Here is a 27,845-nt window from a genome sequence, read left to right as displayed (position 1 = left end):
AGAGGGTGTATGAGAGTTCTCTGTATTATTCTTGCATCTTTCCTCTAAGCCTGAAATAAAGTAATATTGATTCTGGTCACTTTTTGGTCTTTTTCTGTTATTCAGTAGATGTGAAATAAAAAACAAATGGAGATGTTAGTGTAGACAAAGATTGCTCTGAACAGTTAATGCCCTCTGCCAAAGTGGATGCTTAATTTGGTATCCCACTAATAATAAGGACCAGGAAAAGCTGTCTAATGTGTCATGCTCATTAGTTATACACTGTCTACTACTTATTGTTAGGAAAGTCTGTCGATACTTTAACAGTTTTTCTTTTTTTTTTTTTTAAAGATTTTATTTATTTATTTGACAGACAGAAATCACAAGTAGGCAGGCAGAGAGAGAGAGGAGGAAGCAGGCTCCCTGCCGAGCAGAGAGCCCGATGCGGGGCTCGATCCCAGAACCCTGGGATCATGACCTGAGCCGAAGGCAGAGGCTTTAACCCACTGAGCCACCCAGGCGCCCCTATACTTCTAACAGTTTTTCTATATTGCTTTTAACTTGAGGGAACCACTGCTAGAATCGTTTTTTTTTGTTTTTTGTTTTTTGTTTTTGGGGGTTGTTGTTGTTACAGATAAGGATTCTCAGAAAACTATGGAAAATTCTAGAGAAAATAAAAATGTCAACTATGTTCACTATGGCTGACAGCACACACTTGGCAGTATTCTGGAAACAGTGCAGTATTAGAGTATAATTTCTTCATATTAGGAAATTAGGAAAAAAGTAATCTCACTGCTTCTGTGTTTAAAAAAGGGGCTCTTTTGGGCGCCTGGGTGGCTCAGTGGGTTAAGCCGCTGCCTTCAGCTCAGGTCATGATCTCGGGGTCCTGGGATCGAGTCCCGCATCGGGCTCTCTGCTCAGCAGGGAGCCTGCTTCCCTCTATCTCCCTCTCTGCCTGCCTCTCTGTCTGCTTGTGATCTCTCTGTCAAATAAATTAATAAAATCTTTAAAAAAAAAAATAAAAAAGGGGCTCTTTTAACCATGTACGCGGACTCTCTCTCACCACCCTAAGATCATGACCTGAGCCAAAACCAAGAGTCTGATGTATAACCGACTAAGCCACCCAGGCACCTGTCTTACTTTAATGAAGAAGAATATGTTACTTTTGTTTTGTTTTTTAAAAGATTTTATTTATTTAATTTGAGAGAAAGTGAGATAGAGCACAAGCAGGGTGCGAGGCAGGCAGAGGGAGAAGCTCTCTCTGAGAAGGGAGCTCTCCCCTGAGAAGGGAGCCCAATGTAGGACTTGATCCCTGGACCCCGGGATCATGACCTGAACCGAAGGGAGATGCTTAATAGACTGAACCACCAGGCGCCCCAAGAATATGTTACTTTTGAAAGCAGAAAAAAACAAACAAGAATAACATTTTAATACCAAAAAGCAAGTAAAAAAACAAAACAAAACAAAAAAACTTAGAATGCAAAGTAGTTGGATTGTAAAGAGTGCAAAGCAGTGTAAGAAACCAAAGGTACCTATGACAGTCTTTAGGTTGTGCACATAAATGACGGCATTGTTGGACCCAGAGGCCATCAGGTAGCTCAGCTCCGGCTGACTGCCATGCTCATGATGCCAGCTGATGGTGTTCACAAGCTTGTGATGCTGCTGGATGGTGCATATCAGTTTCAGGTTGGGAACCTGAAATATTTCTATTGATCTGGAATAGCGAACACATGAGAAGAAAGACGGATGCTCAAATTACAGTCTAATGCAAATAGGTATCTCCCTCATTCCATCACTCAAATAAAGGTGAAATGGAATAGGGTAACCCTATTTATCACTGCAAAGTTCTCTTACAGAGAACTAGAAACAAAAGGCTGTTCTTTCAACAAGTATATTCAGCTTTAAGAAAATCCCAACAATCTCTGTAAAGTTGTGTTTCTCAGCCTCTTGTGACAAATGGTGCTATGGAAAAGCTAAAATAGAATTAATGAATCAATGGCTAAATTAGGACTATGTGCTATAATCAACATCAGAAAGAGCACAGTGAGGTCTAAAAAGCATTTCTGCCCAGGCTTACATTAAAAAAACGAAGATTTAGACAGTCCAGTGCAGTAGATGAGCATTTTGTGAAGCATAAAATAATTTTATTTTATTTTATTTTATTTTTTTAATAAAGAAACAAACACATACCCGTCTTCATTGCCAAGAGCCATGATTTTGCCATCTGCTTTCCAGCTGATCTCTGTGTGTACAGGCAATTTGTACTAGAAAGCAAAACAAACCGATCTTGACTAAAAGCACTGTTATTCTCTCTGTGTATCTTACAAATCAATGACAGCTTGAGAAAAAAAATTCCTGGAGTTAAAAATGTTCTAATTATGCAACCTGTAAATAACCTACATAGAGTTACCACAAGTGTTACTAAAGGCAAGCATTCTAATTGTAATTTGCTTAGTTGGGACAAAAAAGAGAAGTCAGTAAATATTAAAGTTTACAGTATCTAACCTTCATTAAATGAACTTCATTTACATTATGTTTGAACTTCATTAAAATGATTTTTATGCCACAGAAGAGACGGTAACATGTCCATTGGCTTGGTAACATGGGGGGTCATATCTCCTTAACAAAAGGATTTGTTTCTTTTCCTTCTACATTTAACAAAAGGATTTCTGTTTCTTTTCCTTCTACATTTTTTTTTCTCCCAATTGTTGGTGTTTCACCAAGGGACACCCTCTTGTCTTCTTATCTCTTTAGACCATTTCATATATGCCCACAGCTTCTTCAGCTACCATTCATCTGAAGGAATTCCAAATTTCTTTCTTTTTAAAAGAGAGAGAAAGAATGAGTGAGCTCTCAAGCATTTGGGGAGAGGCAGATGGGAGGGAAAGAGAGAATCCCATGCAGGCTCCACACCCAGCTTGGAGCCAGATGCAGGGCTCAATCTCATCACTTCGAGATCATTACCTGAGCCAAAATCAAGAGTTGGATGCTTAACCGACTGAGCCACCCAGGTGCCCCAGGAATTCCAAATTTCTAACTCCAGCCTAAACTACTTGTATGAAGTCTTTATTTTTTTTTTTTTTGAAGATTTTACTTACTTATTTGACAGAGAGAGAGATATTACGAGTAGGCAGAGAGCTAGGCAGAGAGAGAGAGAAGCAGGCTCCCAGCTGAGCAGAAAGCCTGATGCGGGCCTCGATCCCAGGACCCTGAGATCATGACCTGAGCTGAAGGCAGAGGCTCAACCCACTGAGCCACCTAGGTGCCCCGTGTTAAGTCTTTTTTTAAGCTTTTATTTTTAGGTAATCTTTATACCCAACATGGGGCTTGAAACCACAACCCTGAGATCAAGAGGCACGTGTTCTGGGGGGTGCCTGGGTGGCTCAGCTGATTAAGCGTCTACCTTTGGCTCAGTTCATGATCCTGGAGTCTTGGGACCGAGTCCCTGGCTCAGCGGGGACTTTGCCTCTCCCTGCTTGTGTTTTGTATTTATTTATATTGATAATCTAATAATTAATTAAATTATTATTATTATTATTTATTTTTAAAATTTTTTCTCAAAGAAAAAATAAATCTTGAAAAAAAAAAAGAAAAGAAAAAATAAGTCTTGGAAAAAAATAAAGTCACATGCTCCACTGACTGAGTCAGCCAGGTGCCCCTCCTTGCATGAAATTCAGATGCACATATTCAACCACAAAACTAAAAGCTCTTTCAGAACAGAAATTTTATCTCTTTTATTCACTGCTGAATGTTAATACTGAGATAATATTTAATAAAAGAATACAGTTGATAAAAATCAGTTTGATTAAATGTTATTCTTGTTATTCAAAAATTCAAAAATAGGGGCCCCTGGGTGGCTTAGTGGGTTAAAGCCTCTGCCTTCAGCTTAGGTCATGATCCCAGGGTCCTGGGATCGAGCCCCGAGTTGGGCTCTCTGCTTGGCAGGGAGCCTGCTTCTTCCTCTCTCTCTCTGTCTGCCTCTCTGCCTACTTGTGATCTGTCTGTCAAATGAATAAATAAAATCTTAAAAAAAAAAATTCAAAAATAATGAGTGCCAATAAAAATGCTCATTTGGGGTGCCTGGGTGGCTCAGTGGGTTGAAGCCTCTGCCTTTGGCTCAGGTCATGATCCCAGGGTCCTGGGATTGAGCCCCACATCGGGCCTCTCTGCTCAGCAGGGAGCCTGCTTCCCCTCCTCTCTCTCTGCCTGCCTCTCTGCCTACTTGTGATCTCTGTCTGTTAAATAAATAAATAAAATCTTTAAAAAAAAATGCTCATTTGCAGGAGTAAGGAACTTTCAACATTTACGGTTTCCCTTCAAAAGACAGTTCTGGCATAGATAAATTGATAAAATGGGAAGGCAAAAGTGATTCAAGAAAGTGATTAAAAAGTGATTTGGGTCTCTGGGTCAAGGATATAAGGAACTATTTGTATTATTCTTGTGTAAATTCTGTAATTATTTCACCAAAAAATTAAAAATAAAATGGTTATTCTGTCTTGAGCAAAGTACTTTGCAGCCATACTTGGTCACCATATTAATTTTTACCAAAGTCTCACTATGTACCTCCATAGTGGCTGGCCTGAAAAGGATGCTGGCCAGAAAAAGATCTGAATATTTATCATCTATCACCATGGCAACTGAGACAAAACTTTTATTTGTATGTATGTATGTGTGTGTGTGTGTGTGTGTGTGTGTGTGTGGTTAAGTTCCTAGATTTACTCCGGGATTAAGATTTCTACATTACGTATTATAAATCACAAATTCACTAATGCTTTTAGGAACATCTAAGAAATCTGTTAGCATAATGGATATCTCTAATAATGGCATTTTTATGCAAGATGGGAAAGCAAGAATATGTAGAGATTCAGAGAAGAACACAAGAACTCACTTTGATTGAATTGGTGTCCCTGATGAGTTTGTTGATATCATAGGCCTCTCCACCAAGCTTCCAGGGGTTATGCTGTAAGACAATCCCTTCCCCTCCACAGCTGTATAAAGTGAGGGAAGGTCTGTCTCCTTCTCCTCCTATAGAAGATAAGAAAGTTTATTAGTTTTGCATTTCATCAGCTTAACTATTTGTTGCTATACTGTTGCATACTATGAGTTGTTTTAAAAGAATTTTGTTAACACATTGGAATAAATTCACTGTTCCTTGCATATGAACACAGTTATTGGGACAAATAAAAACATATACTAATTCTGCAGTAATATTTATAATATAGCATATTTGTTTTAGCCATTCTTCTCCTATTCAAATAGTATGGGTATTAAAGCTGGGATAAAAAAACATGTTCGCAATGTTTATGAGAATTTATTTACCTTTCCTTTCAGAAATGAGTCCTCCATTCTGAGCACATTTAAACATACGGGTTTCCTATGACTAACTATAAGGGGCTGTCCTCAAAGCAATGGTTTAGTATTCCGGCAATCCTCTTGTTGACTTTTAAGAAGCAAACAGTGGTTCTTGTGGGTTTCTTTAAGGACAAGTTTTATTTTCACCACTGCTAGAACTATATGCCTGGCACCAAATCAAGGATCCACTAAAACAGTTGTTGACTGAATGAAGGAATGACCTCCAACTGCAATGCTGCTTGGGTTCTGATGATTTACATTATTTTCTCTGTGTACTGCCATTACTATGGATATCACTTTAGGGGTAATAAAGATAAGGCTGAGAAGCAAGAAGAGGTAAAGGGCCAGATTACAGTGATGCCAAAGAGATCATTTGAGGAATTCTGTGTGCTTTAACTGTAGGTGAAAACAGATTATCAGTACTCCATTTCTGTACTCAAATAACATTCATGGTAATTCTGATAAAATTAAAAAGAAATAGCAAATTTTAGTGAGAAAGCATTAGACTGGGGACCAGAAGCCAGCATGAGGGAACTACATGCACCATGAAAAAAATTCAGCTTGAAGAGACCAAATGATGCTTTCGAGTTTGGGGATTCTTATTATGGGCGAATGGATTCTAACTTATTACCTGCTGTGACTACCCTTATGGATCCTTGGGGAGACATAGCAGTCTGTCTAAGCAGTCACTGTACTAGAATATTTATGACTTTCTAGCTTGAGTATCTTACAATTAAACTGAAAGAAAGAGAATGAACTCGTGTTTGCTAGAGAATGGCTCAGGTACTTACCAAGCGAAATGGGGGGTAGTGGTGGCCCCCAGGCTAAAGTGTACACAGTCTTCTTATGATATGTGCTAGAAATCTGTGGAGGTCTGGGGGGAAAGGGGATGACAAACAGAAATTTAAAAAGAAGGCACAGTGGAAAACAGACCCACCTTTTTTTAAAATGTTCCTACCTACTAGTTGCTGATACTAGAGAAAAACAATTTAACAGTATCCTTCTCTAAATAGTTGATTTTGGAGAAGCCAACCCTTAAATAACATACCATGGAATGATATCTGCCACCAAAATGATTAAGTCCCAAAAGTACTTTACCCAGAAAAACAGATTATCCCTCCCCACTACCCCTCTCCCCACTATGGAACCAGTTTGGGATTTTTTTCCCCCTCTCCCCCCAGCCGTCCACTTCACTTAAATGTCATATATTCTAATGTTACTGTAGTTACAAGTATGGTCAAGGTTATGACAACTAGAGAAAAACAGAACAAGACAGAAAATGTGAACTGTTCAACCCAGAACTAAGGTTCCTGCTAAGTGTCTGCTATCATCATACAGATGGACCCACCTCACTTTCAAGTAAAAGATCAGAAGTCATTTTAGATTTACCCTGTCATTAATAACACATTCTTAAACTAAGGCAAGATTTTAGAAAAGTCTGATTTCAAAGTTTTTGACTGAAGACATCTTACTCTTGAGGGTCATGTGGAAGGCTGGGGTGGTTAAAGACACATGAAGTGTCAGTAAAGGGCGGTATGGCTGTTACCTTCACCATAAACCGTGTTCTCTGTATGATGTGTGAATTCCTGGGGTCCAGAACCTACGACCGAACTAGCTGTTGTCTTATTTACTTCCACATTTCTGACACATGCAGCATCATCATTCTGGACAATAAACCCCAATTTCTTTGGGCTCAAAGAAATAGAACAAGTGATTCTGGCTGAATACTGCCTAACAGCATATCTACAGCAGCACCCTTCCTCCTACTATACACCCTTCCTGTGTGTGTTTGGATCTTCAGCTTGTAATAACCAGAAGATATTAATTTAATAGAATTAGTCAACAATTTTGTGAAGACACAGAGCTATTTAAATTGAAATCTGGTTTTATTTTCTTCAGTGCCCCTTTGAGATAGTATATTATTATTTTTTGCGAATTAAAAAATGGAGTTAACTGCAGAACAGAAAATGCAATGAGCTGACTGCACATAGGTTTATGTATATACTTAAAAAATTGCATATAAAAAAGGTTGCCTCTGCAGTGTAGTTAATAATTCCTACTTAGAAATGAATGATCTAGAATAGGGATTGGCAAACTTAGCCTGAAAAGGGCCAGCCAGTACCCATCTCCTCTCACTGTGCTCTGGTGCTATGAAAGCAGCCTCCAATAAGGTGTCAACAAATGAGTCTGGCTGGGTTCTGATAACGCTTTATCTGCGGACATTGAAATCTGAATTCTGTGTAATTTTCATGTCATGAAATAGTAGTCATTTGGTTTTTTCCCCCAATAATTTAAAAAGGTAGAACCATTCTTTTTTTTTTTTTTTTTAAAGATTTTTATTTATTTATTTGCTAGACAGAGATCACAAGTAGGCAGAAGGCAGGCAGAGAGAGAGGGGGAGAAGCAGGGTCCCCGCTGAGCAGAGAGCCCGACGCGGGGCTCGATCCCAGGACCCTGAGATCATGACCCGAGCCGAAGGCAGAGGCTCAAACCACTGAGCAACCCAGGCGCCCCAAGGTAGAACCATTCTTAAGTTATGAGCTGTGGCTCTCCAATCCTGGGTTTAGAATAGTGCTGTTCAATAAGCGCTGGGCCTTGTGCACCCGAAATGTGGCTCAGGAGAAACCAGGAACATAACTGCTAATTTGATTTAATTTTAATTATTTTAAATATAAATAGCATTTTGGGGCTACCAAAATGAACAGCGTAGGTCTGGAATCTAATCAAGCATCTAGGATAGCTGTGTGTTAACAGACTCATAGAGTGAGCCATACAGATGAGCCACATATGCAGCTTAAAGCTTTCTTATAGCCACATTCAAAGAAGCAGAAGAAATAGGTGAAATTAAATTTCAATAGTATATTTTATCTAGCTCAATATACAAAAGTATTATCTTTTAAAATATCAAAATAAAATAATTATTGAGATATTTTACATTTTAGAGGCGGGGGGAGGCTGTCTTTGAATTTGACTGTATTTACACTTACAGCACAGCCCAATAGTCACCTGTGGCTAAAAGGACTACTGGAATGGACAATGAAGCTCTAGATAGAACTTCCAGCTTGCAGGGAATATGGGGAATACTGAAATGAGTTAGAAATCCCCACAAAGAAATAACTAGGTAAGCCCAAAATGTAGAATATTTTCACCAAAAACTTATCTGGTATCTTCAATCTGAAAAGGCAATGTTATGGAAAGAAGTGGGGGTGCTCTTTTAGAGTAAGAGAGACTAAAGAGACATAACAAAATGCAATGGGTTGAACCCTAATTGAAATGAATTTGAAAAAAAAAATAGCTAGGAAAATCATTTTTGGCTCAACTGAAGAAAAGTGCATATGGACTGGATATTAGATCATATTATGGAATCACTATTAATTTTAAGTGTGCAAAGATAAGGCAAGTATGGCAAAATGTTAACCAACTGTGAGTCTAGGTGGAAGGCACAGAGCTGTTCTTTGTACTAGGCTTTCAGTGTTCATGGACACCTAAAAACTTCTGTAAGAAAAGCTGAAGGAGAGCAAAAGCAAATGATTTATTTTTGTGGTAACCACAGGTCTGAAAGCCTGAATCACTATCACCTGAAAAAAATTAAAAAAAATATAAATCCATGTTGTAAGCATCAGGTCTCACAGCCAGGATCTTAAAGATGTTTCCCAGGCCAATTCTGATGTACATCCAGGTTTATGCATCAAAATTAACTCCATCAATGACATTATGGTCAGTGGGTCAAACACTCTATATCTTACTTGTTGGAGTAGGTGTCATACAATCCCACTTTCCCGTCATCAGTCCCAAAAGCTAAGCAGCCTTCCTTGGCTGGGTGCCAGCACAGCTACAAAACACAGGAGGAGAGGGGCAAAACTGTCAAGGGAACCATTGGGTTATCCTTTCAGTATTCAAATGCACAACTTTCTTGCTCTTGGTATCTTCTAATTTTAAAAGTAACAAATTCTCATTATTTAAAAGAAGCAAAGCAATAAAGCAGAGTACAAGTCACTGGTAAGCCCACCATCTGAAACATCCCATTGCCAATTTTGTATCTTTCCCGGGTTTTTTTTTTTTTTTTTTTGTGAATAAAGTTAAATATATACAGTTGAAAAAAACAAAAATAGGTTCAAACATTTAAATGATGTGCACTGTTGAGTGGGGAGAAAAGATTCCATAATACTTTAGAAAATAGGATTCTATTCATATAATCTGCAACAGTGGTTCTCTGCTTTATACTAGTGGAAGAATAGGGACACCTGGGTGGCTCAGTCGGTTGAGCGGCTGTCTTCAGCTCAGATCATGATCCCAGCGTCCTGGGATTGAGTCCCACATCAGGCTCCCTGCTCAGTGGGAAGCTTGTTTCTCCCTCTGCCTCTGCCTGCCACTCAGCCTGCCTGTACTCTCTCTGTCTCTCTGACAAATAAATAAATAAAATCTTTTTTAAAAAAAGTGGGAGAATAGAGTGGAGGGTAGGATGATTTTTTGCAATCTACACTTCTATACCGTTTGGTTTTCTTTTTTTCTGTTGTTATTATTTTTTTAAAGATTTATTTGTTTGAGAGAGAGAGAATCTCAAGCAGATTCTGCACTGAATGCTGAGTGCCTGCATGGGGCTGGATCTCAGGACCCTGAGATCCCAACCTGAGCTGAAACCAAGAGTCAGACACTTAACCAACTATGCCACCTAGGAGTCCCTGTTATTATTTTTTTATTGAAGTATAGTTGACATACAATGTTATAATTAGCTTCAGGTGTACAACATAGTGATTTGACAATTCTGAATGGTTTTCCTTTTAACCAAACATTTATTGCTTTTAGACTAAATAAATAGAGAAAACAAAAATCATATATAGTTGTATAATCTGCAATTCATGTTTTATAATTTTCACTTTCCATGAATCATCAACACCTTTCCACATCAAAGAAGGAGCCACATTAACATTTTTAATAGTTTGACACCATTGAATATGTTTTGTATTATAACTTAAATATATCTTCTATGAATGCACATCCAGATCATTTTTAATTTCTTACTACAAGAATTACTTATTTGAAAGAAGTTCAGAGTAAGCTCAAAGAAATCACCCTTACCGCTGTAACCTTGGACTTGACACCCTGCCAAAAATTTTTCACATCGTAGTTGTTCTTGATGGACAGTGTATTCCATACGCGGATCATGCCATCCCCAACGCCTATGGCCAAACAGCCCATGTCCACAGGAGAGAAAGCTAGTTTATAGGCAAACCCACCGAGGGAAGGTAGGGTCCAGCAGCACTCAAGGGTGGCCATGTCCCAACATTTTACCTGAAAAGATCAAGGGTTAGGGTCTAAATATAAAAAAAGATCAGAGAAACTGGAAAAAGACTTAACATCTCAAATTGGATGGACTCCAAGAATGGGTAAGAATAATGTAATTTAACTATTCCAGTAGGTAGTGGAAAAAGTACCTCTTAGATTAAAAAAAGAGGAGTAAGTTGTAGAGCTCAAAGGGACCTTAGAATACATTTATTCCCAGTGATGTCAAGCGAATTTAGGGTCACACAATGAATAAACCAGACCCAGGGCTCCCACATCCCAGAATCCACTGGCGTTTCCATTCTACGGTATTATAGTATTGGTAATTGCCTCACTTGGCGAACCCTAACTAAAAATGAAGGTGGTCTCTGGACACTGGAAGGGTCTAAGGTGGGGCATGAGAACTGATGGATGGTTTGAAAAGCCCTCTAATCCCATCCAAGTCCTAAATCACTGCTCTACAATGCTGAATGCAAAATAAGCAGTTCTTACGTCTCTGTCCATTGATGTAGAAAGCAGCAGCTGTTTGTCATCCTCAGTTTGTAAAGGGCATAAGTTAAATACAATTCTTGAATGATTCTGCCCTTCTGATGAAGCACTAAAGAGGGTATATTTCCGTCTCCAAGACTGAGTGAGATCCCATAGTAACAACTCGCCTCTGTGAAGGAAAAACAAGCACGAGTTCTCTTTCATAAATGATCTGAAAACAAGTGATTTAGGGACAGGGCGTAGGGGCCCTCTGTTGCAAAATGATCTGCTAACTGTTCTTTTAAGGAGAAGAAACCGCATATCCTGCAATATGCACAAAATAGCTCAGAAAGAACCCACACAAGACAAGGAGCCACTGACCGTGGAGAAGGGACTCTAGCCACTTGAGAAGACTGAGGTAGGAAGAGTAAGTAATTCCCTATGTTTCTTCTGAAAGACACGAATGTACTGTATTACCTTTGCAGCAGACTTTCCTAACAGCTTTAATTGTAAAATGCCATCATAATTTACACAGCCCTGGAGCTTTAAGACATACTCTCTCTTTTGGGGGGCAGTGTGGGAGAGTAGGGCCAAGACCAACATTTTTTGGGTGGGCGGAGGATTTTTATATGCTTTAACTCATTTCATTTAAAAGCAGGGCCCTTCCTTGTCTGCGGCTAGAAGCCAGTACCCAAAACGTTTTGTTCAGTGAATGGCTTATAATCACCCTAAGAGACAGGAAATCCTGTAAGCTCCCTCTTTTTCATATAAAGCAATTGAAGCTCAGAGTAAAGGGTCATGCTCATGAACACATAGAAGATAAGAGACTGATTCTGAAATGTAGTTCTGCCTGACTTCAGAGTTCATGCTCTGAACCACCAGGCTATGCTTACTGGATTTTCTTTCTCAGCACTGTTATTAAAGAAGGCATAGGAATTTGTCTCATGGTTTTTCTATTACAAATGGCCCATGGTAATAAAAGCCTTAACTATTGCTTTTTCCATCTTGTCTAGAAAGAGAAGCCTACAAATTCCTCAAGCTAGAGTGGAAAATAAAGTATGTCAGAGAGTGTGACCAAAAAAACACTTACCCAAAACAGCTGGATACCAGCTGTGTTGGTTGGTCCTTAGGCCAGTGGAGTGTCAACCAAAGGCGTTCTTTAACAGTCGGGTCTATACCCCCTCCTCTTCTCTTGAGAAAGGGCAATTTCAAAATCATCACCCCTGCAGATTAAAAGAAGGTCAGAGGGTGCTCAAAACAGTGAAACAACGTAAGTCCCCAGCAATTCACAACATAGTTTGCGATTTAGAAGTCTGTTAGTTTGGTTACTTAGAATTCAGACTTCATTTGCTCATGGAAATGTTATACAGGGTTTTAACACAGTCTAATTTAAGTGAGACAAGCTTTCACAGGCTGTTCTGGCAACCTAAGCACATTAAGAATATTGTCTGTCTGGGAAAATGAGGTTTCAACTGAACTGTGAACCCAGGGGGTAACACAACTCCAGATTCTCCAAAGTTGGCAGGACCGAGAGTGGGATTCCTTCTTCTAGTTGGCAAGAAAGCCAACAAAAGGGGCAAATATGGCGGTCAACGTGGGAAGTCCCTCCACCCCCAACAGGCTACTCACCAGTGGTCCTTCATCCCTATTATATATCAGAACGACTCACTGGTGGAGCCTCTAAAAATATATATGTGAGGGCCCAACTCCTAGAGATTCTGATTCAGTAGATCTGAGGTGGGGTCCAGGCACCCACATTTTCCAAAAACTCTCCAGGTGATTTTGCTGCATGACTAGAATCGAAAACCGTTGTATCAAGATTTCCATAGGCTTAGAGGCCCTTCTGGAGGGATTCCTGGCCTAATGTTGTCCCCACTTGGGAGGATCAGCTATAGTATGCCCAAAAGCAGCCCACAATTCTTTAAAAAATTCTGTTTTCCAGAATTACCCTATTCGTTACCACTGACTAAGCTATAACTATGTGCCAGTACTGTGTTGTTTGCTTTATATGCATTAGTGCACTTGGCTAACCTTCATGGTTTTTAAATAAAGTGGAGAAAGAAGACTGCTATAAAGAGAAAGGCTCGATTTTCACTATAAAGGTCAAGACCACTCTGCCTGGAGTTCCTCTCAATTTGTAAATTAAAGGTGAAAGTTCTGTTCAAAGAGAGAAGGTTGGGAAACTGAAGGACTGAAGGTCCCTGTAGTTTGGATAAACTAAGCCTTAACATTTAAACATGTGCTTTTACACTAGGTATAGATTATTTATCCTGAATTTGTGCATTAAAACCTCTAGCTCTTTTCCATTTCTCTGATCCAGACCATGCTAAGTTGGAATATTCCTATCCTTATAACGGACATCTTGCCTTCTCTGTGGTGCCCCTTCTAGGACAGAAACCCTCATCTCCAAAACCAAAGTCAGACTGGGAGGAGCAACTTTCTGGATAGAAAAAGTAAAGAACTGCCTTCTTGCAGATGATGACACACCCTTAGGATAACAAGACACAGTAAAAAAAGTTTCTACTTCTACCAATCACTGTAGGTTATATCACAAAAGAAATCTCAAACATCAGTCTTACCTCGGCCTCTAGAGCAGCTCCAGATTCGAATGGTCTGATCTTTGCTTCCAGTGGCTAAGTAGCAGCCTTTTGTTACTGGAGTTTGTTCTATAACTTTACCGTTGGGAATTTCAGGTTCTTCTAGGGTAGAGATGGCCGTTTTATTTTTAATTTGTATGAAACGTGAACTTGTCAAAGAAAAACTAGTTTGCAAGGTTCCTGAAACTTAGCTATTATGTCAATAGATCTGATCTGTAAAACCTGAAGTTTTACATATAATTCAAATGATACAGTTTAACCCACATTGTTCTTTAAGTCTGAGGAGTACTTGACCTTCTTAAATTATCTCTACCTGAATTTTCCTCCTGATTTATGGATAAACAGTCTTCACCAGGCAGGGGACACCAGGCTATGGAGTGGATCTCATCATCATGGCCTCGAAGCCTGTGAATAACTTCTCCTTTCTTACTGATGTCAATTATAACCACTATGCCATCCTTGTAGCTAAAAAACAAGAGTTAGAAACATTGAAAAATGAAGACAGAACAGTAAACATTTTGGATTAGGAGCTATCACTGTGCACTCTAAAAGGTAAGTGTATTTGGGTGAGGGAGAAGGGGAAAAAAGCAAGAAATAATCTTGTTTTGTCCCTTTTCCAAAATGTTCATTTTCTGTTTCCTGGTATGGTTCTAACACATGGATCTCCCTGCCCCTCCAATCAAACTCTTGGCACTAAGTAATAATGTATACGTTGCCTGGCATACAGTTCAAAGTGTTCAAAGGGACCTCCCAGAAGAATGGTTATTTGTGGCGCCCAGCAAGCCCTCTGACTAGAAATAAATTTGTCCTAACACACTTACACCTCTCTCCCTGCCTTCCCCCCCACTTTTTCTTTTTTTTTTTTTAATTCAGAGGACACTGAGAAATTTGAATAGCTTTTTAAACAAAAAAGACGAAGTACTTTATACACATAAAGTAGTCCACCAACCCGCTTAAGGAAAAAAAAAACCTCCAATTACCCTGTGGTTGAAGTCCTTTGTACATCCCACCCCAATCAAACCTTGCTCCCTCTCTTCTCCAGAGGTAAACTGGAGAATTTGTTTATTTGCGAAAATTTGTGAATTTTCTGTTCTGTCATTCCTAGCCTTTCTTTGTCTGCATTCCCAAAGATGATGGAAAATGATTCTGTTTATTTTAAAACTTCATACAAATGGTGTCATGCAGTCTGTTTTTCTGTAGCTTGTTATTTTTCACTTATTGTTAGTCACCCACGCTAATGCGTGTGACCCTGGTTCCCGGTCAGTCACTATACGATTGGACAGCGCTCCGTTGTGTGAATATGGCACAAGTCTATTCAATTTTTCTTTTGGAGGGGTTCTGTTTTTGGCTATTACAAACAAAACCAAACAAAAATGCCATTAATAATCTTAAGCACACTTACGACAATTTCAGATTTGATGCACAGTAGTGGAAGTGCCAAAATGTAAGATGTGTCTATCTTCACTTTCCTAGAAAGTGAACAAGTGCTCTCCAAAGTGGCTGTACCTATTTACATTTCCTACGTGCTAGATGGTTCTGTAGGGAAACACACCATTACAGCTCTACTTATTTTTCTCCTTTTATTAAAAACATTTCCCCCCCATTATAGCTTTATTTAAAGGAATAAAATCATATATCAATCTCTGCAGGAGTGGACTTCAAAAACCATCAAGTTTTGCAACCTAACAGTCAAGTGATCAAGCTGTTCTGCAATTTTAATCAGCCCTTCAGGGAATGATCACCATTTTGAAGATCCTCTAAAAACAAATCGTTCTGATTCCATCCTGTGTCTGAATGTGCAGTTCCTTCTACTTGAAAGATTTCTTCTTTTCTTGTGAATTCTTGCTCATGTTTCAAGGTCACTTTGATTCAACCTTCTCTGATCCCTGCCTACCACCCAATCTGCTTCCTCTCTAGCACTCCCACTTCACCAGCAGACCACTGATCCACGACCCCTCCCGTTTTCATTGTTACGTACCCACACCTGTCTTCCTCTCCTTCTCCTCATGCCGCAGATTTCACCATCCACCATTATAATCATTCCTTTAAAAACACCCTTAGCTCCTTTGTCCTGTCTCTTTCAGAGGTATTTACTCCACAAAACACCAAACTTTGTCAAATCCAACCACACCCTTTCTCAAGAAGTCTGAAGTTTATTTTGAATTCATGACTTTGATATAAAGCTTCACACTCAACAGGGACCACTGGACTCTCCCTCAGTAAGCTCGTTTTCCTATTCTCTGAGATGATTATTTTCACATCTTCTTGCATGTATCCCAGCCCCACTTTGACCTTGACTCTACCTTTTCTGATTTATGCCTCATGGAGAAAATCAGAAGCCATCAGAATGAAACACCCTCCTCCTACAATCAGATCAACAAACGTACCTGCACCTGTTTCCATATTCTCACTTGTCCTTTCTACTTGTGATCTGGAGCCAGTCCCCTCTTGACTTCTCAATATCACTGCTGTCTTGATCACTATCTGTGCAACCAGCTCTTCCTCTTCCATCAATATAAAAACATGCCTTTATTATCTTCTATTTAATATTCCCTGGACTCCCATGTACCTCCTCTGGCTTCCTGTCTATGCACATTTATACAACAAACAAAAGTCTCCACGTGTATCTTGACTACTGTACCCCCAGTTTCTTGAATCCACTCCAGCCAGACTTTCTCCTCCAACATTCTAGAGCTTATGTCCAATCTTCAAACTAGAGTGAAAAGACATCGTTGGGAGAGAAGTAGATGGAGTGGTGAGGGAAAGGGGGGTGTGCTTGTTTGGGTAGTTTATGTGAAACATCCCCTTGGTGATGGAGGTGGAGGCAGAGAGCCCAATGCCAGACCGTTCTCCCCATCCAGACGGAGGGCTGAGAACTGGGACGGAGCAGAGTTCTCTGACACTCGGGGAGTAAATGTTATCTCTAAGAGCAAGTATCTGAGGGAGGAAAAGGGGGAATGAGAGTATTTCCTACATTTGGAGGCTGACTGAAGAAGTCAGATGTGAAGAATGAGGAAAGTACATTGTTGTAGAAACTAAAGAAATAAAAACAGAAAGTGAGAGAGATGGTAAGGGCCTGGAAGTCACAGGAATAAATGTTACCAAGGGCTCAGGGAGTGGTTAATACCTATAAATGGCTTCCTCTGAGGAATGAAGGGGACAGGAGAAGATAAAGCAAATGCAAATATGCTCATTAAAATAAACTACTGGAAGAGATGATACAGTACTTACCCAATGGCTACTAAATCTTCATGATGAGGTGAGCAAGTAAGACAGAAAATTGTCCTGGGTTCTATAAAGTGGTGCTGGCTGTCATTTCTGTTAAGCCAGTAACAGAAAACTACTCCCTTTTCATCTCCAGATACTATTAAATCCTTTACTTGAGGAGACCAATGCAATGCTGATATTGTATGCTTTAAAACAAGAAAAAAATACATTCGCTTCTCATTTGTCAGTACTAAATTTTTACTTTGTTTTTAACCTGTACAATACTAGGCACATTGATAGGTACTTAATAAATACTACCAATGCCACTTGTAATACCAAACGTACATGAACCAAATGGAAGAAGAATTTACCCTCCTAAGGATCAAAGAACCATTTAAAAACATTCCTTCCTTTAATAGCTTAATGCAAAGTTCTTATTAAGATTAACTGAGTCTTTCCCTTTTCTACATTCTCTCAAAAGGCAGGTTTATCAAGTAATTGCCTGATTTAAAAAGAAGTTTCATTCACTCATTTACAGTTTACATCAGGAAGTCTTTTTCACGTAAAGAACCAGAGAGCAGACATTTTAGATTTTGTCAGCCATACTATCTCTGGTACCTCTACTCATCTCTGCTGTTTTAGTATCCAAGCAGCCAATACTTAAGAACGACTGTGGCTGTATTCCAATAAAGCAGTTTGCAAAAACAGGCAGCACTGTATTTTGCTGACCTCCGGTTTATATGTATCTTCTTCCAAAAAAGTTTTGAGGCATCTTACAATATAGCGTTTGTCATGCAGTTAAGGAACATGATTATAAAAGCTAACTTGCACAGATGAGCTAGCATACTTGAAACAAGAGAACCCCCAGCAGATAGACAGTAATGGTCTGAGAAACCAGTAAGCCATGATACCTGATGGAGTGCGTGTTCTGTCACAACTGCTTTTGTCTCTACATCCCAGATTTTCACAGTTCCATCATCAGAGCTGGTGGCACAGAGGTTGTACTGACCCGGGTGATGAGAAAATGTGAAGCCAGAGACCCTTTCGGTGTGTCCCACCAACTCCCCTATGACTTCAAGCAAAACAAGAATTCAGGTTAGAGTGCTACCTATAATTCCTGGCAGAATCATACTGTAGTTAGATGAGTGGGACCTCACTTATCCCGTGGTATTACAAAAAGTATCCAGGCACTCACAATCAGAAATTCCAAGTGCTGGTTCTGGCTCTGCCACAAGACTTCAGCCCAGTCATTTTATCTCCTTGAGCCTCACTCTTTTCAACCGTAAAATGCTGCTGATATCCCTTGATGTTCACAGTTCACAGGCTAAGGAGTGGCTCAAATGAAGAATGTAAAAGTGATTCTTGTTTAGATATGGCCAGAGGTCATTTGGGAAAGAATAAATACCTGGCTTGCCATATCCCAAAGTTTAATCAAACCTACTTTGGAGCATGAAAGCATCTGGCTCAACTCATTCGTCTTACAGAAACAAGTATGTATTTCCAGGATCTTGCTTTAGGGCCTGGAAGCTGTAGGCAGCCCCTAAACCCAGAAAGGCTCGCGGGGGCCCGCGCGCGCTGCGTTGGGGAGGGAGGCCACAGACGTTTTAAATGCCTGAGTCTACAAAGGCGTAACTTCGGTGAGCGAGCTATCTATCCTACGTTGAGAGCGCCAGGAGGCGGGACCGCTCAGCCACAACGTGGTGTAGCTCAATCCTGGAGACGGGGACGCACCTCGGCGTAGTAATGATTGTGAGCAGATCATTCTGCCTACCTGGGCCTCAGTTTGCCCATCTGTAGAGAAAGGTAGCTAGAAAAGCCGACCGGGCGCCTCAGGCGAACCCAGAAGGGCAGGAAGGCCGGAGCCCAGAGGTGGGGGGTTACCTCGAAATGGGGGCGTCCCAGGGATCGCGCCGGCGCTCGGGCCCACGCGGACAAGAAAGACAGAGGTCCGCGCTGCGAAGCCGAAGAGGCCCCCGGGCACGGCATCGCTGCATCGGGCGCAGTACCAGTTAGGAGAGGGCGGCAGCGTGCGCGGATCCTGTCCCATGATCACAGGCCAGTAGAGATGAACCAAGGATGAACCACAGGGACAGACCGTTCGCAGCCCCACGCCGTAGCCGGGAAGGGGGCGGGGTTGGCTCGGAGCCCCGCCTCGCCGGGCCCGCCGCTACGGCGCGCGCCGAGGTCCAGGCCACACCGCGAGCTCTGCGCGCTCTCTCTACCCCCCATTCCGTCCCCCCGCCCCGCCGCCGGCTGACTGGGAGGGAGGCAGTCGCGAGCGCTGGGCTCTGCCTCCCAGCCTACCGCGGCCAGAAGGTCTGGTGCAACCTGAGCCTAGCCCGGGGTTAGGCATTCTCAGGTCCTACAGCAAAGTACATAATTAAGGGCTTAGACTAGTGGAGTCACCGCCCCGCGCAAACGTTTTATTTTTGGACCTGTTCAACCACTATCCCATCAACTATTTTTGAACGCTATGTGCCAGGGCACTTTGCCAGCTCTAGAGATTCATTCAAAGCATCTACAACAAGCCAGTTAACAAAAAGATAAAAGTTCGAATCAAATCAAAAGGAAAGAAAGTTAGTTTGGGTGGAAATTCTGGCTCTGAAGTCTTACTATTCGAAGAGGAGCAGAGCAGAGTGACTGTTGATTGAGTGCCAACTCTGTGAAGGGAATTGTATGTGGTTAACTGCAGTGGAGGAAAGGGAATGGAAGTTTCAGATTTTGCGCTTGCACTCTCCTACTCCTGTATTGCTTGTTTGCATAGGGTATGTGAATGGCCGTCCTTATGTAGAGAGGTCAAGTATGTATTTTGGCTGTGGGTAGGAGCACCAATTTTGGAGGCATCCAGCCCCAGATTGAATTAGTGGTTTTGCCAGTTGTTGGAGAGACTTTAATCTATCCTAATCTGTTTCCTCATTTGAAGGAAGATGATAATCCATGCCTTGTTGGATTGCTACGAGGAATACATAGATTTAGTGAAACGCCTGCCGGGCATATATGGTAGCAAGTTGCCGATGAGTATTAATTTATCTCTTGGAGGTCAGCTTGGAGATTAATATGGGAATTAGTAATCATACTTTGTGTTTGAGCTGTTTGTACTTTGTAGAGCTTTCCACACGATCTCTAGTGATCTTCACAACCAGCCTGTGTTGTAGGGATAGTTATTTCTGTTTTGTTGAGAAGAAAACTGAGGCCCACCCAGGTTAGGTGGCTGGTTCACCGTCTCTTTTCTATAATCTTTCCGGCCATTTGTGAGGTGAGGTTTCTCAATCTTTCTTCATCTCGATGAATGTCCGGAAACTCACTAGTTTTGGGCTTTCTTAAAGTCATTCATTCCCATGCAAGGCTGGCCGTATCACGCCCAAAGCGCAGGCGGTGTGTTCGCGGTCTCCATGACAGCATCCCGGGTGTAAATACTGCGGCCTCTCCAGCGGGGGAGGGCAAATTGAGGACTGCGCATGCGCTTTGTCCAGACAGTGCTTGAACTCGGAGGCTCCCGTAGAGCGGGGGCAGAAAGATGGCGGCGTCCGTGCTGGAACGTATGGGTAGGGATTTCTTAGTGGTTTAGGCGCGGTAGAGGGGAGTGGAGGTGGGAGTCTGAATTGACCACTTGTGTTAATGTTTCAGGTACATTATGGATGCAGAATCTGAGGGGGAAGCTGGCCTTAGGGTAAGTCTTTCACATCGGAGTTTCAGAGGGCTCAAGGCCTTCTTCCCAGTTTGTCAGTTAATTACTGGGCGCCAATGTGCCACCCACGGCATTGAGGCTCCGGGGCTGGGGAAGCGAACGAGATAGGCAGTCTCTGCTTGGTCACTCCATCATTCCATCGCCGTAGCTCTGAGGGAATCAGGATACCTTGTTTGGGGACGTCGTAAATCTCATCTCTAAATAATCTCTGAACATGGTTACACTCTCCCAACCGTGTTGGGAGCGTCCGACCTTTCCAGTTACCTCTCTGGTTACTTGCTTCCCTGAGCAGGGACTGTGCTGTAGATCACCGCGCTTTACAACGTCTCTGGCATTGTGTTAAACGCTTTTTATGCATCATCTCATTCTCATAATATCTTACATAATGTAGGTATTGATGGGCCCATTTTTCCGACAAGGAAATTGAAGAGTAAAATGACTTTCCTAAGTCTCCCCGAATCACTGGAAGTTTTAAAGCTTTATACTGTATTCTCTAGAGCATTCTTAGACCTCAGGACAAATGCGTTTTTTTTAAGGTTAGGGAATGCAGTTAAGTTAGAACTGTCAAGGAGTCTTTATCTGTCACCTTCTCGTCCCTCTTACCCTCTTATGCAGTACAGCTATTGATAGTTGGAGATTGATTCTGAGTATAAATGATCTGATCGGCACATTTGTTGGAATTTATTTTGGTTTAGTTCATAGGCTTCCGGGACAGATAAGTTGGGTGTGTATCCACTTTTTAAACTGTATGATTTCGGAAAAGTTACTTCTCCTAAGTTTTAGTACTTACATATGCTAGGAGAGTAATATGAGTACCTATGTCAAAGATTTTTTATGAGGATTAAATGAGGTAATGCATATTAAGTGTTTAGTATTGTGTATGGCATGTAACAATTCCATTCTAAATTCTAACTGCCATTACTGTTTTTAATCATTACACATTGTTACTGAGTTCACATTATATTTAGCTCTGTTTCCAGTTATTTGGTCAGGAGACCCAGGAGGTGGGCTAGAGAAGAAAATAGGAGGCAGCGCCCCTTAGGATTTGTCTATACTTTGCTTTTTTTTTTTTTTTTTTTTTTTAAGATTGTCTCTTATTATTCCATCCTAGCTATGCTAATTTACATACTTCACCTGAATATGCTGTTATTTATTTGCTTCTTGGGTTTCATGCTGTGCCTTCACTTCCTGTCTATAATATGAGTTCTAATTATTTAAACCCTGTTCATATGTAGATAATCTCAGATCTCACTGGAAAGGAAAGAAAATCTCTTCTTTTAGCACATGTGTCTCGAATAGTGGCTTCATGTTATGTTTTTGTGCCCTTTACCAGCTTGTATACCCTGGATAAGTATGAACAGTTCTCGTTTCTCTTTATAGTTCCAGGTTAGGATCTTGCACAAAGTGAATATTTTGTTAATGTTTGTTGGCTTAAACTGTCCTGCACTGACTTACACTTGGCAGCGCTGAGCAAGCAACTTAAGCACTTTGTCTTCAGTCTTTTTATCTATGTAATACAGGATTTTGCTGAATAATCCCTAAGGCTCTTTTTAGCCCTGAAATTATATACTTTCATGAATCTGTATTCTGGACTTTCTTTTTTAAAATATTTATTTATTTATTTTAGAGAGAGATGGGAGGGGCAGAGGAAGAGGGAGGAGGAAAGTAAATCCCAAGCAGACTGCCCATGGTGCATGGAGCTGGAGGTGGGGCTTGATATCAGGACCTTCACATCATGACCTAAGCCTAAATCAAGAGTCAGACACTTCACTGACTGAGCCACCCAGGCTCCCTGAAAATCTGGCTTATTAACCATGACATGACAAGAACCTTTTGGAACAGAGAATTCATGCTCCTTAGTCTGCAAAATCCCTTGTCTGCCCTTCCCCACCCCCCTTTTTCCTGTCACTTTAGCTAATAATGACTTTCATCTGGGGGCAATTTTGCCTCCATCCATTACCTTCAGCCCCAGAGACATTTGGCAATGTCTGGAGACATTTTTGGTTGTCACAACTCAGGCAGAGGGTGCTATTGACATTTAGTGGCTAGAAGTGAGGAATTTTACTAAACATCCAAGACACAGTACAGTCCCCACAACAAAGAATGATCTGGCCCAAAATGTAAATATTAGAGAGGCTGAGAAACTTCTGAGTTTGTCATGGTTCAAAGTTGCTGGAATTTCTTTCTTTTTTTTTTTTTGGTTTGTTTGCTAAACTCTTGTCCTTGACTTTCACAAAATGAAATTATATTGAGTTATGATAATACATGTATCACTTCAGTCCTTTATTTTAGATTCTAACTGAGGCAAGATAGAGAATGTTCTTTTATTTCACTCTCAAGTGTGCGATTAACTTAATGTTAGCTGAAGTAAATTGAAAACGAAGAATTTTTTTACCTGGTGCATGTAATAACAATAACATGATATTCTCATGTTGAGCCAGAGACCAGTATTATCTTCACTTGGGATTTGGGTGTACCTTGTACTAAAGTTCAAAATGAACTTTGAGCAATAGATAGGAAGTATTATTTCTCAAATTGTGACTTTAAAAAAATTTTTTTATTTATTTGGTAGAGAGAGAGAGAGAGAGAGCGAGCACGTGGGTATGAGCTGTGGTGGGGTGGCAGGCAGAGGGAGAAGCAGACTCCGTGCCAAGCGGGAAGCCTGATGTGGGACTAGATCCCAGGACCCTGGGGTCATGATCTGAGTTGAAAGCAGATGCTTAAGCGATTGAGCCACCTGGGTGCCCCTCATGTTGTGACTTTAGAAACTCAGATACTGTTTTATCTGAATTTTTAATCCTAAAGTTGGCTTTGTGTCTGCAACTTTTCCATGTCTAATGACTATGGGAAGAATTTGAAAAGTGACACTCAAACTGAATCCTTAAATATTGGTAGATGGAAGACATGAGAATAACAGGAGTAAGGAAGCTCATATGCTAGTCTCAGTATACCACCTACTTTATTATTTTTTTAAATTTTATTCATTTATTTGACAGATAGAGATCACAAGTAGGCAGAGAGGCAGAGAGAGAGAGAGAGAGAGAGAGAGAGAGAAGGAAGCAGGCTCCCTGCTGAGCAGAGAGCCGATGTGGGCTCGATCCCAGGAGCCTGGGATCTTTGACCCGAGCTGAAGGCAGAGGCTTTAACTCACTGAACCCCCCAGGCACCTTTACCACCACTTTCTGTTTGAGGTCTGACAGTCTCATCACAGTGTGGGCACCTATGTGTACACACAGCATGTATATACAGGGACTTCGGAGAGTTGGTTCAGGTCTACCTTCCTGAAGCTAAAAGGACTTGAACTTCCCAATAAATGAAAGGATATAATAAATATCAGTAATGATACTTGACTTTCAAAATGAAAGTTAACTAAAAGTTAGTCCTGGATGCCTTTCATTTTTTAAAAAATGTTTTAACTAGTTTTGATTCTTTAGAATGCCAACAATGAACTAGGATGCTAGGCAGACTTAAAATTTAATATTTGTTGGAAAAAATTTTACAGAAGGAAATGGATTTCAGCAGTAACTCAGGTTCTCCTTTGTTAATTCCACAAATTTCCTTTTCGTGAGTTCATTTTCTCTAGTGAGTCTTCATGGTATTTCTTACTTAAAAAGGTCTTAAAAGTTGTAGGTTTTGAATTAGGTAGTTAAGCGTTGAATTAAAGATTTTTGATATACTTTATAATTTCTTCATTTTCTGCTTTAATTGGTATTATTCCAACAGTCGATCAGGAGAGAGCTTTTGATTTAATACACTCCTGAATTAAGTGCTGTGTGTGGAGTAATTTTTTTTTTTTAAAGATTTTAGTTACTTATTTGACAGAGAGAGATCACAAGTAGGCAGAGAGGCAGGCAGAGAGGGAAAGGGAAGAAGGCTCCCTGCTGAGCAGAGAACTCGCTTGATGCCGGGCTTGATCCCAGGACCCCGAGATCATGACCTGAGCTGAAGGCAGAGGCTTAACCCACTGAGCCACCCAGGTGCCCCTGGAGTAATACTTTAATTTGATTATAGTTGTTTAGTATTTGCTTGATAATTCATTTTATGAGCCAGTTGAGCCCTGAAAGTATTGTAGGTATTTAGACATCTTTGTCGTTATTTAGTCATAATGTATTTAATTTATTAAGCACCATATTTAATTCATTGAATGTGTATTGATTTGAGTATAAGACACTGTGCTATATATGATGGATACAGAAAGCACAGGTCTTACCCTTGAGCATTTTTTCAGACTGGTTGGTGTAACTGATTTCATTGAAGAAGAATTAAATAGAAGCCAAGGGATTTGTGTTCCTGTAATCCTGTGTCAACCATGAGATAAAAGATAGAATTAAGGTTCAGAGAGCCCCTAGAGATGATGTACTCCAATTCCGCTTTTCATAAAAAACTGGAGGCCCAAAGAGTTGATGAACTTAGTGTACCCCTGAATTACAGCAGCATAGAAGCAAGCAGTCATGATTACAAACTTGAGAAGAAGGTTTGAAATTGTGTAATATAAAGTTTACAGTGTTTAGTTTTCTAGAGAACAGGAGAGAGGAACTCTTCAGAGGGTCTAATTTAAAATAAATATTAATCAGCGTTTATCATGTGCTGGGCACTCTAGGGTGCAGTACATTAATTATTTATCCACCAGCGACAGAATAAAGTGGGCATTATTCTTCTCATTCTAAAAGTAATAACATCAATTTTATTGAGCCCTTTTAAGTGTCAGGTTAAGTATTTTACTTAAAGTATCTTATTTGAGCTCCTTAAGAAGCTTGTGAGGTAATTATGGTTATTATTCCATTTACCAATGAGAAAACTGAGCTCTGTAAAGTTACGTGACTTCCTTAAGGTCATTTATATCATATTAGAGTTAAGATTTAGACTCAGGTTAATTGAAGAGGGAGATGAACCATGAGAGACTATGGACTCCGAAAAACAGTCTCAGGGTTTTGAAGGGGAGGGAGGTGGGAGGTTGGGGGAGCCTGTTGGTGGGTATTATGGAGGGCACGGATTGCATGGAACACTGGGTGTGGTGCATAAACGATGAAATCTGTTACACTGAAAAGAAACTAAATTAAAAAAAAAAAAAGATTTAGACTCCGGTTTACTTGATTCCACAGTCTCTGTTCTCATCCCTTGGCTTATAGTTTTGTTTTGTTTTGTTTTTTAAGGAAATTCTGCTAACATCATGTATCCTAGTCTTGTGCTTTTCAGTTAAAATAGCGAAACCTAAATGTGGACGGCAAGGGTTTTGTCAAGTATTTTGATGGTACTGATCTTAATATCAGGATGTAAAATGGTGAACTTGAGGTAGAGCAGGAGAAATGAGCTAGGAGGAAAATAGATTTTTTTAAAGAAGATTATATTTATTTATTTGACAGACAAAGATCACAAGTAGGCAGAGAAGCAGGCAGAGAGAGAGGGGGGAAGCAGGTTCCCCGCTGAGCAGAGAGCTGGATGTGGGGCTCGATCCCAGGACCCTGGGATCATGACTAGAGCTGCAGGCAGAGGCTTTAACCCACTGAGCCACACAGGTGCCCCAGGAAAATAGATCTTTAAAGTTCTTTAGTGTGAGGGAGCCTGGGTGATTCTGCTCCCTACTCAGGGGGGTGTCTGCTTCGGGATTCTCTCTCTTCCTCTGCTCCTCCCCCCTGCTCACACTTGCTTGCCTTCTCTCTCTCTATGAAATAAATAAATCTTATAAAAAAATTCTTTTTAGTCTGAATGCTGTAAAAACTAAAAACAAAGGCCTTGCTAAGTGTATTATCCAGTTGCATAAATTGTGTGAAAATCTGCTAGTTTACAACAATTTTGAATATTTAAGTCTGGGTTGAATATTTACTTGGTATCCATGTGCCGGATATTGTCCTTCGTGCTAGATTACAGAGGATGGTATACTTGCCCTCAGTATGCTCAGATGCACATTTACTACAGGAACTCATTCTTCTACAGCCACCTTCTAGTACCATAGTCCCAACTTGCTGCTGCATGACTGGCAAGAACAGAGTACGAAGCTAGTGGGGAGAATGGTTGGTTGTCTGGGAGAAGGGATCAGTCCATGCCTTGCATTCAGGTGACATTTGAGCTGGAACTTAAAACAGGATAAGCGTTTCATTCAGGAGATGATGATTGAGGAAAAATCAATATAATAAAAAGTATAAAGATATGAAAGTATGAAAAAAAAAAAAAAGATATGAAAGTATGTGGTTTGTTCAGAGAACAAGGAAAGTTTGTGTGGCCAGCCCATAAGGTGAATGAACCAAGATGGCCAGGGTTAGATTAGAAAAGGTCTTCTGTGTCTTACTAGGAATTTAGACTCTGTATTCTGCACAGCAGGGAAACCCCCAAGTCTGTGTGTTATTTGGATATATCCAGACATTTAAAGACCGCCCCCTGCCAATTGGGGGAAGTAGGTAATATGATGAACTTATCAACCAGCTTCAACTCATGGCCAATCTTGTTTTATCTATGGCCCCTACTATCTCCCATATATATGTATATATTTTAAGATTTTATTTATTATTTGACAGATCACAAGCAGGCAGAGAGAGAGAAGAGGAAGCAGGCTCCCCGCTGAGCAGAGAGCCCGATGTGGGGCTCCATCCCAGGACCCTGAGATCATGACCTGAGCCGAAGGCAGAGGCTTTAACCCACTGAGCCACCCAGGCACCCCCCCATCATATTTTGAAACAAATCCCAGATACCATATTATTTAATTCATAAATATTTCACTATATATCTTGTTAAAAAGTATCAAATAGCCAGTTAATGTTCAAATTTCCAATGGTTAAATAACTGTCGTATTTTTAAAATTGTAATCAACATATTGAAATTAGTTGATATTTTAAGTCTCTTAATCAGTAGGTTCTTTATTTAGCTCTTTATTTTTCCCCTTGTAGTTTATTTGTTGGTGAAAGTAGACTGTTTGTCATGTAGAATTTGTACAGCCTGGATTTTGCTGAGTATATGCATCTCATATTGTTTAACAAGTTCCCTGTCTCTGCATTTCCTTTTTTTTTTTTTTTTAAAGATTTTATTTATTTATTTGACAGAGAGAGATCACAAGTAGGCAGAGAGGCAGGCAGAGAGAGAGAGGAGGAAGCAGGCTCCCTGCTGAGCAGAGAGCCCGATGTGGGACTCGATCCCAGGATCCTGAGATCATGACCTGAGCCGAAGGCAGCGGCTTAACCCACTGAGCCACCCAGGCGCCCTGTCTCTGCATTTCCTGTATTGAATCTAGAAGCTCCATTAATTCAGGTTTGTTTCTTGCAGAAAGACTACTTTGTGGA

At 40.5% G+C, this 27,845-nt stretch overlaps 2 protein-coding genes across 7 annotated transcripts in view; one reads left to right on the top strand and one right to left on the bottom strand.

Annotated features, from left to right (window-relative positions):
- GEMIN5 (gem nuclear organelle associated protein 5) overlaps positions 1-18,988 on the bottom strand; it is a 42,128-nt gene extending 23,140 nt beyond the window's left edge. For 4 of the 6 annotated variants that reach the window (XM_044230735.1, XM_044230740.1, XM_044230765.1 and 1 more), the window contains exons 1-13: positions 18,768-18,988; positions 17,798-17,958; positions 16,911-17,092; positions 13,993-14,144; positions 13,662-13,781; positions 12,173-12,305; positions 11,107-11,272; positions 10,411-10,623; positions 9,078-9,163; positions 6,123-6,205; positions 4,868-5,004; positions 2,170-2,243; positions 1,512-1,693 (exon numbers count right to left, since the gene is read on the bottom strand). In XM_044230735.1, the coding sequence (XP_044086670.1) occupies positions 1,512-1,693; positions 2,170-2,243; positions 4,868-5,004; positions 6,123-6,205; positions 9,078-9,163; positions 10,411-10,623; positions 11,107-11,272; positions 12,173-12,305; positions 13,662-13,781; positions 13,993-14,144; positions 16,911-17,092; positions 17,798-17,958; positions 18,768-18,933 (1,855 nt within the window). In that variant the 5' untranslated portion in view covers positions 18,934-18,988. The remainder of the gene's footprint in view (positions 1-1,511; positions 1,694-2,169; positions 2,244-4,867; positions 5,005-6,122; positions 6,206-9,077; positions 9,164-10,410; positions 10,624-11,106; positions 11,273-12,172; positions 12,306-13,661; positions 13,782-13,992; positions 14,145-16,910; positions 17,093-17,797; positions 17,959-18,767) is intronic. The other 2 variants (XM_044230747.1, XM_044230755.1) reach the window with 1 other exon arrangement.
- A 1,361-nt stretch (positions 18,989-20,349) lies between these two features.
- The window catches only part of MRPL22 (mitochondrial ribosomal protein L22), a 29,770-nt gene continuing 22,274 nt past the window's right edge, over positions 20,350-27,845 (top strand). The window contains exons 1-2 of the mRNA XM_044230723.1: positions 20,350-20,431; positions 20,514-20,556. Coding sequence (XP_044086658.1) covers positions 20,404-20,431; positions 20,514-20,556 — 71 coding nt within the window. The 5' untranslated portion in view covers positions 20,350-20,403. The remainder of the gene's footprint in view (positions 20,432-20,513; positions 20,557-27,845) is intronic.

The sequence above is a fragment of the Neovison vison genome, chromosome 1 (assembly GCF_020171115.1).
Source record: "Neovison vison isolate M4711 chromosome 1, ASM_NN_V1, whole genome shotgun sequence".
NCBI lineage: Eukaryota > Metazoa > Chordata > Mammalia > Carnivora > Mustelidae > Neogale > Neogale vison.
This window is presented reverse-complemented; position numbering and strand designations above follow the sequence as displayed.